This window comes from Brassica oleracea, chromosome C1, assembly GCF_000695525.1.
Source record: "Brassica oleracea var. oleracea cultivar TO1000 chromosome C1, BOL, whole genome shotgun sequence".
Classification (NCBI taxonomy): Eukaryota; Viridiplantae; Streptophyta; class Magnoliopsida; order Brassicales; family Brassicaceae; genus Brassica; species Brassica oleracea.
In genome coordinates, this window is record NC_027748.1 from 43,376,421 (window position 1) to 43,386,400 (window position 9,980).

General features: G+C 34.9%; 2 protein-coding genes across 2 annotated transcripts; one reads left to right on the plus strand and one right to left on the minus strand.

Annotated features, from left to right (window-relative positions):
• Positions 1–1,732: 1,732 nt before the first annotated feature.
• Positions 1,733–3,535, plus strand: LOC106341147 (protein trichome birefringence-like 20). The gene is made up of 3 exons (XM_013779969.1): positions 1,733–2,426; positions 2,675–3,159; positions 3,250–3,535. Exons 1-3 carry the CDS (start codon positions 1,740–1,742, stop codon positions 3,533–3,535), a joined length of 1,458 nt encoding a protein of 485 aa, XP_013635423.1. The 5' UTR covers positions 1,733–1,739.
• A 1,261-nt stretch (positions 3,536–4,796) lies between these two features.
• Positions 4,797–5,528, minus strand: LOC106303044. Its single transcript, XM_013739416.1, has one exon. It carries the CDS (start codon positions 5,526–5,528, stop codon positions 4,863–4,865), a length of 666 nt encoding a protein of 221 aa, XP_013594870.1. The 3' UTR covers positions 4,797–4,862.
• Between the last annotated feature and the right edge of the window lie 4,452 nt (positions 5,529–9,980).

Sequence of the window (9,980 nt, forward strand, 5' to 3'; positions counted from 1 at the left end):
TCATTGCTTGTTTAGTTTTAGGTTCTTTGCATAAACCGGAACTAGGGGGTTAGAGGATTCAACATTGATTGTTTCACTTAATGTAAATTCTTAGCTAGGATTGTTTTTGTTTGGAGACGGATACAGAGTCGGACTGCTGTATGCCGGATTGTATGGAGGTCACGGCCAACTTTAGTCGACCGGTTGAGCCGTAGACTGGAAGTGTCGATAAATCGTCTACGGGCGTGTGTTACCGAGCACTTTTTCGGTGTGTGTATGAACCGAGCACCTTTTCGGTAGTGTTTTGGCCTGTTAGTGGGCGGCGAGTGTGCACCTCGCTAGGACCATTGTTTGTTGTTTGGGTACTTTAGGTACTGTGTTTGACATGCATTATAATTAAATTATATTTATTCGGAGTGCTATGTCCGGGTCCATGGACTTCGGGGTGGCATCCCATACCTCACTGAGCGATTCCCCTGTCGCTCACCCCTCACTCTTCCCCTTTTCAGGTGAGACAAACAAGTATGTGATATTTGGACGGACTTGGTGCTACTGGACTTTTCTTTCGGATTTTATTTGGGCATGGGTGAGAGTTGTCGGGTTTATGGGCTTTTATATTACGGGATATTGTTGGTGGCTCGTCGTCCTTAGTGTCAGGGAGACGGGTGTCACAATGTTGTATGATGACGCGTCGGGGGTGACACGCTGTCCTCCATATAGGAGGTGACGGGTGTTACAATGTATGAGTTTTACAAACGGTATTTTACCTCCAGTGTTATGATTTGGATACATTTAAGAAAGAAAAAGCTATGTCAACTTACAGGTCGTAAGCAAAACTTCACTCACCGCTCATCTTGGCAATACTTCAACAATGCTAAGCCCACTTTGAACACGATTTTTTTGTCTGAAATATTTATATATACAAATTCATCTTTCAGATTTTATTTTTCAAAACGAATGCATCAAGTGAACAAAGGCTGAACCTTGTCTAAGAAACTCAAACAGAACAAGGGCTTTGCCATGTGGAGACTGGAGACTACTCAACATAGTTCTAGAACCGCTTTAGCTAATGTTTACCTGCCTCCTCCAAATTTTCGATTCGTAGGTGCTGATCTGGCCATAACATTGTTAATGAAGCTGCATTGCTCGCTGCTCGTAGAGGTCGGTCTTTAAATGGCCGTTTTGTTTCATCAAATCTTGTTGCTTCCCGGGGTTTAAAAAGAGCTGATTGTTTTTCAGGTGGGGAAGTGGTGTCACGGGAAGATATAATGGAAGCTATAGAGAGGGCGAAGTATGGGATCAATGACAAGGAAGTGAGGCCAGAGACTTTAGGAAATGAGCTTAGCAAGCTGTTTCCATGCATGGATATGCCATCTTTGGCTGGGAGGAACGGTCCAGATCAAGATGGTTCACAAGGACCGTTTGGTTATCAAACTCTCAGCTAAACCAAACCGGTTTGAGAGCAACTCCACTGATTCAGAGTCTCTTTGTATCTGAAAATTTTGATAAATGTAGCTTTTTGTTAGTTAACATACATTATATATACATAGCCTATAAAACTGCATCAAACATGCATATAATGTAAAACATTGAATATGGTTGTTTTATTTTAGTAAATTACCTAGTAGCTAACCTTGTTTCATGCTAATCCAGAGTCTTCCTAGCATCTCTCATCTCCCCTGAAACTAAAATAGATATTCATTCCTAATCATCTTTTTATTATTCTCTTTCAAAAATGGTTAGTTTTTGGCGATAAAGAGATGGAATTTCCTGTGACAAAACTACGCATAGGACTAGTGTTATTTCCTCTTATACTACTTACAATAGCTCCAATCATGTATCTTCTTATTGGCTATCCTCTCAATTACTCATCATCATCGTCAATATACAAACATCTATCAACTTCATCATCGGAGAAACCTATTCCGTCGCCTTCTTCTACGTATAACCATTCATCCAGTCCATCAGTACCGCTAATAGCGTCATCATCATCGGATCATGATGAGACATTATCTTCACAACCATTGTTTGATGATAACGATTATGACGACACATATCATGCCCTCAAGCCACTATCACCTTTGCGTAACGATATTTCCATCTCATCATCCAATGTTGATCACCAAAAAACTGTTAAAAAGGAATATCGCCGGAAAAGGAGAAAAGGGAAGATATGCGATCTATTCACCGGTGAGTGGGTTCCGAACCCTGAAGCTCCGTACTACACAAACACGACATGCTGGGCGATACACGAACACCAAAACTGCATGAAATATGGAAGACCCGATTTAGGTTTCTTGAAATGGAGATGGAAACCGAAAGAATGTGATCTCCCTTTGTTTGATCCTTTCGAGTTTCTTGAGATCGTTAGAGGGAAAAGCATGGCGTTTGTTGGTGACTCCGTTAACAGAAACCACGTACAGTCTTTGATCTGCCTACTCTCGAGGGTACCCTTTCTCATGCTTAAATTTAATTAATTAATTAAGGGATTGCTTTGTTTTAGTATTCGTATTTTATGGTTTTGAAAAATAATTATAAACTTCATTCTTTCGCCAATCAACTGATCTGTGATTTTCAAAAGTTCGCATGTTCGAGTTTTCCTTACGTTGAGCATGCATACATGAAAAAAATATTGACCCCATCCCACCAAATTAGGTAACTTGATGAATAAGCAACCTTTACCTTAACATTTTAGGTGGAAGAACCCGAGGATGACTCACGACAACAAGACTTCGACTTTAACTTCCAAAGATGGAAATACAAAACGTACAACTTCACAATCGCCACCTTTTGGACAACACATTTGGTTCGGTCCGAGGAAAACGGTCCAGCCGGTCCTAACTCATTCTACAACCTCTACCTCGATGAACCGGACCCTTCTTGGGCTTCCCAAGTCGCCGAGTTCGATTACATCATCATCTCCTCCGGGCAATGGTTCTTTCGACCACTCTTCCTTTATGACAAACAAAAAATGATAGGATGTTTGTATTGCTACATTCCCGGAGTCAGAAATGTCGGTGCACATTTTGCATATAGAAGAGCATTAAGAACAACGTTTAAAACAATCATCGGATTGGATAATTTTAAAGGAGAGGTGTTTCTAAGAACATTTGCACCTTCACACTTTGAGAAAGGTGAATGGGATAAAGGTGGTAATTGCCTGAGAACTCGACCTTTTAGGTATGGTTTAACCGGCGTTAATCACTTTCATATTTTGTTTTGATATGAATGTTCTCTTCATGACATGAACTATTTGGGTTTCTTAATTAGGAGCAATGAGACAGAGTTGGAAGGCATGAATCTGGAGACACACACCATTCAGCTCGATGAATTTCACATTGCGAAAAGAGACAAAAACAAAAGTAATGGATTAAGTTTGAGATTACTAGATGTAACACAAATGATGTTGTTAAGACCAGATGGACATCCAAGCAGATTTGGACATAAACCTGAAGATAAAGTTATATTATACAATGATTGTGTACATTGGTGTTTACCAGGTCCTATTGATTCATGGAACGATTTTTTACTCGAAATGTTGAAAATAGAGACTTAGTATTTTTTTTAGATCCATTCCAAAGTGAAATTAAGGTAAATAGAATCTACAGTTATTCGTATATGTAGTTATAGTATTGTTTCTTGTTACAGTGTGTTATATATTCTGAGATATGTGAGAAATAAACTTTCAACAAATTCAGATCTCAATTAACGAATGAAGGCCTAATCATTTTGTTGTGCATAAAATAATAAAAGACCATGATATAAATAGCTAACAATCTAACTACAAACTTTTGATAATCATATATACTCAAAAGAGTAAAGTCAACGATATATAAGTAACATGCAAAACGTACTTAGATCATGATTAATCCAGACTCTTAATTTGGGGTTCTTAGCTCATAACTTTTTTGTTCTTTTTTACATTTTTCGACTAAGAACTATAGCTCTTATGGCATGATTAATCTCGGTTTCTTAGTCAGGGTTCTTAACTCATGGTTTAACATTTTTTTGTTTTTTTTTTCACTTTTCGGCTAAAAGACGGCTCTTATATCTTTTATTTAACATACGGTTCTTACATTTTCTTAGTTAACCATCTCTTAGCCGAAGTTAAAAACCACAGTTAATAGACTGGGGTTAATCATGGTCTTAGAGCATGATTAACCCGAGGTTCTTAGGATGGGGTTCTTAGCGGAAGTTAAGAAACTGTTTCTTAATTTCCGCTAAGAACCCCACTCTATGCACTCCGGGTTAATCATGGTCTTAGAGCATGATTACCCCGAGGTTCTTAGGATGGGGTTCTTAGCGGAAATTAAGAAACTGTTTCTTAACTTTTAACTAAAAAAACTAAGAACCGGTTCTTAAATAAGGCCTTTAAGAGCCGGTTCTTAGCTTTTTTAGTAAAAGTTAAGAAACAGTTTCTTAATTTCCGCTAAGAACCCCACTCTATGAACTCCGGGTTAATCATGGTCTTATATCTCTTATTTAAGAGATGGTTCTTAGCTTTTCTTAGTTAAAAGCTATGAAACGATTCTTAACCGAAGCTAAAAACTCCACCCTAAGAACCCGGGTTAATCATGGTTTACATTCACGTGTTTCTGATCAAATGGTTCCGTGATATTTAAGTATAGTGCATTAAATACACTTTAAATATAAAAATACTTGATTATACGAGGTAGCTGACATACTTATAATATATAACTTCTAAAAATGTATAAGATATATGACCCGCTTGCTTTATATTATTGTTCAACAGCTAGATGAAACAAACAAAGAATAACGTATGAATACAAATTTACAAATAATCAACAAATTAAACAAATAAAGAAAGTCCACCCACCAAGAAAAGCTACCGTTCTCTTTATGTGTTTAAAACGCTATAATGTTTACCTGCGATCAACATTCCCGGTAACAAGATACCCAATTCCGAGACGTCTCGTCGGAAAAACCGTAAACAATAAGCTACATGTAACTCCAATCCCCACCGGAACAATGTCCAAAACATGTTTAGTCTCTTCCTCAGGCGACGGATAAAAGCAGTCCGTTACATACTTATCTCTCAGCGCAACCGCTCCAAACACTAAAACCGACAACGTAGCATGGATCCAATCAACAAACCGCATTCGGTATTTGGATAAATCGGGTAAACCCAACCCGGACGCGTCAGTGTAATCAACGACCCACATACCATTGAACGTGACAAAACCGTAGTAGACTGTTCCGTCGTCGGCTTTAACGCTATCGGTGAAGGAGCTGATGAAGCAAGACGTGGCTAAGAGGAAGAGGAGACCAGCGGTAAGAAAACGCGTTGCATTATCGCAAACGCCGTTTGAAGTAAAAACGGGCGTTAGGAGTTGAAACGCGAGGAGTGTTCCCGTTGGGAGGAGGTTTGAGAGATTTGCTGCTGATGTCAGCGTGTTTGACATGGCTCGTTGAGACACTGACCTCTGTCTTTTGAGTACCAGGGGTTGTGTCTCTGACGACAGCTGCTCGGAAAGGTCATCATTCTCCGGCGCCGGAAAGTTCGCGTTTCTTAGCTTAAGGGCAGACATTTTTATAAAATTGAATATTCTTTCTTGCTTTGGGTTTCGTTGGCTTGAGTATGGATGATGGGTATGATGATGATGTTTTATAGATGATACAATACGTAGAACAGCTAATTATAACTAAAGTTTACGCATATGAATATGATATATAATATTGGATTAGCTTGCATGAATTGAAAAAGACCACACGTAAATGAAATTTCATTTCTTTAAGTCAGCACATACAAAACGCAGCGCGTTTAAGATTTTTTGGTTAAGCGACACCGTTTTCCTTTTTGAGCAACACGACATCGTTTCATATTTTAGGGATATTTCCTTATATTGGAAAAAAGGAAATAGATCCGTTAGAAATCAATGAAGCTTAATCAATGTATGTATCCTTCCATGGTTGTGTTAAAAAAAAAAAGTATACTTCGACGGTTATTAATCAATGAAGCTTTTAGCGTTAAAAAAAATATCTAATAGAAATCAAAATCTCCCTCTAGAATATATCCTTTGATAACAATCATAATAACCAAGCAGCACAGCATCAACTTCAGTGTCACTTAAGAATTCAGGTATTTTTTTCCTAACAGTGTAATGATATATATTGTGTTGTTCTGTTTTTGTTTCGGTATTAGATGGCTTGGTTGTTTCTTAAGTGTTGTTCTGTTTTTGTTTCTGTATTAAATGGCTTGGTTGTTTCTTAATTGTTGTTCTGTTTTTGTTTCTGTATTGCTATACAATAATTGTTATTCTCGGTTTCTATATCAGTATATCACATTGCATTCTTGTTTCTGTATTGCTATGACAAATTACATTCTTGTTGATAACACACTGCTCTTCTTTGTTGATATATATCGCTTACACTTGTTTTGTTTTTCATAACATGATCATGAATTCATGAGTCGATGCTTGTTTGATGAATGATTTTGAACAAGGAGAGGAGATACTGACATTATTCCCTTCTGCCTTCCGCTTGCTTCAGGACTTGAGGTTAGACTTTGTTCCAACGTTTAATAGGTAGTATTGTGGTTTGAATTTGTTTGTAGTAGTCGTATGTATTTGAAATTTTAATTTAATAGAATAGATAATTAAATTACTTATGTAGTTGACTTTAATAGAATAAAGCAATAATGATTTGAAATTAAACGAGCCAAAATGTTTCTTTACTGCAATCTACTTAGTACTTACGTATGATAAAGACTAAATATTATTGAAAGCGTAGCAGACTAGCAGTGGTCAAAAATCAAAAATATCAACGTGTCTTGATGCTTGCTTGATGTTTTGCATATAATTGAAGTAGTTTGTTTTTTTTTTTTTTTTTTTTTTTTTTTTTTTTTGTAACAATTGAAGTAGTTTGTTGCAATCATTTTATAAGCTCAAAAGTATTGGATCATGTCCTGAACCATCACTGCCGAAGTAAGCTCACCAGAAAGCGTGATCCCCTCATCACCGTAGGTGCGTGTTTGCTTGCTTTCTAAAAGCATTAAACTGATCCATATCCCCCGTTTTGAAAATTTCCTGAAAACAAAACTGTAACTTTTGGTTGATTTGTGAATATAATTCAGGTGCTTTATAAAAGATAAAGCCCCAGCTGAAGATTAATTAGATCAAGCAGGGAGCTTAAACGCCGGTCTGTTGAGTGACTTGAGTCCCAAACTGCCAAGAGACAAGCTGTTTTTTGTTGTTGTTGAAGGGGGATCAAGATGAAGCGCAATAGGAAGTTTGAGAGATGTGGAGATATCGTAATCCTCCGAGATGATCATCCTCCTCCGTATATCGAAATGGTAACCAACACAAACTAAATATTATTTTTAACTGAATTATGTTAATGTCATTTTATTATTGATGCAAATTTTTCTTCTTTTATTTAAATGATGTTAAATTCATATCATTTCTCTAAGTAATACTAACACAAAATTAGTATATGTATCATTTCTTTTAAGAATGTATCATTTTTAACTGAATTTTGTGTACGGAAATTAATTACGCATAGTAGATTGATCGTTAGGTTAACTTTGGTTTTGGGATTCAATAAAAAATTATCACAACTTTACTTTCCCAAAGTGCATGCATGGAAAGGTAGAACAATGAGAGACTTTTGTGTCTTTGTGTTTTTGAAGTTGAAGGTCGGTTGAGAGCCTTTATATATGAGAGATCATCATTGATGTTTACTCTTTGTCCCTACTAAAATCGTTTCTTGTGAAAATGGATAAAAAGGTGAGTACATAATGTTTTTTTATTCTTAAACTATACATTTTCTTACAAATTCGAGTTTGAAAATATTTTTAAACTTTTTTTTATTTGATTTATTGTTTAGATTTTGCATAAGGAAGTTTTGATTTTCTTTTGAAAAAGGGATAAGGAAGTTTTGGTTTTCTTTTGAATGTCGAATTTGTTTAAACATATGTGATAAATATTTACTTGTGATCCTATTTGATTTTAGTTACAAGCGGAGAATCAAAAGATTTTTGGAGAATTGCTACAAACGGACGCTACACTTGAATGTCGGATTTGTTTAAACATATGTGATATATTTACTTGTGACCCTATTTGATTTTAGTTACAAACAGATAATTAAAATATTTTTGGAGAATTGCTACAAACGGACGCTGCACTTGCAGAAGAGGCTAAATTATATGCCAAGCTGTAATTAAATATAAGTATATAGATCAATCTATTGGATAATTAATCAGTTAAAAGTTATTGAGTTCAATTATTTTTTGATATATTACTTAAATACATGCTCTCAACGAGTAGATTACTGCACATTGGCTATCAATAGATATATAGATCAATCTATATACGTCGGAGAGTTTGCCAGTGTCAATCTACACTGATCAACTCGATGAGACCTTGTATCTAAATAATATATAAAAAATTAACTGAACTCAGTAACTTTTAATTGATTAATTAGCCAATAGATTGATCTATATACTTATATTTAATTACCAGCTTGGCATATAATTTAGTCTCTGCTACAAGTGCAACGTCCATTTATAGCAATTCTTCCAAAATCTTTTGATTCTCCGCTTGTAACTAATATCAAATAGGATCACAAGTAAATATTTATCACATATGTTTAAACAAATCCGACTTTCAAAAGAAAACCAAAACTTCATTATCCCTTTTTCAAAAGAAAATCAAAACTTTCTTATGCAAAATCTAAACAATAAATCAAATAAGAAAAATTTAAGAATATTTCCAAACTCGAATTTGTAAGACAATGTAGTTTAAGAATAAAAAACACTATGTATTCACCTTATTATTCATTTTCACAAGAAATGATTTTAGGAGCCACAAAGAGTAAACATCAATGATGATCTCTCATACATAAAGGCTCTCAACCAACTTTCAACTTCAAAAACACAAAGGAACACAAAGGCACACAAAGTCTTCCATGCATGCACTTTGGGAATGTAAAGTTGTGATACACAAAGACAAAAAAGTTTTCCATTGTTCTATGTTCCATGCATGCACAATTGTTCTATTGTTCCATGCATACACAAAGATACAAAAGACATACTTGGTAATATATATCTCTTCCAAATATTTATAACATATATGAGCCCGCTTACTTATCCCTTAATATCTATACTATTAAATCAGAATCCTATTGTCCTTTTTACCTTAGTCTACTCTTTCTTTACTAACATTGCAGAAAAGAAAGCGCCGTTAATCAGAATCTTATTTTTACCTTAATTAGAATCCTATTGTCTTTTTCAATGGAGAAAAATAGACTCCGTGAGGAGATCATAGAAGCCGGAGGAGACGCCGGTTTCAATCGCCAAAGGAGAAGTCGAGAAAGAAAGAACAGAGAGAAAAGAAAAGAGAAAAAGTGCTTACACGTGTTCGAAAAACTCCATTTAAAAACGGTTACCAAAATCCCTTTCTAAGGATCGGTAATTGCCTATTGTTTTAATTTTCATTTAATTAAATCAGTTTTTATCTTTAAAACCTCTGTTAAAGTTCTGCGTTAAAGATGGTCTAACTATAACCAAGGAAGGATTTTAGTGGAAGACTAACTTTTAAAGACTCGAAGAAATTAAAGATCCCCGATATATTAATCGAGAATCATTTCAAAAATTAGAACCTTAATTTTATATTAATTAAAAAAACTTAAATCCTAAGTGGCACTCTAAATGCTTTCTAAATTCTATTTCAAAAAATTCTATAGCATCTAATATAAAATATAGTTTAATCTAATGGTGTCACATTATTCCATAATTATATAACACTAAAGAACATTATATTAACCTAAAATATAGGAAATGTATATTTTTTCCTTAAATAAAAGCTACGAAATTACCTAATATAATTTACATATATACGTCAATTAATGATTATGAATAATAAAGATCTGATAACAATTTTTCCATCCTTCTTCATTTTTGTTTAAATTCATATTATTAAAAAAAATTAAACAATCACATTAACCATATAATAAAAAAATTAGATTTTTTCTTATATGTTATA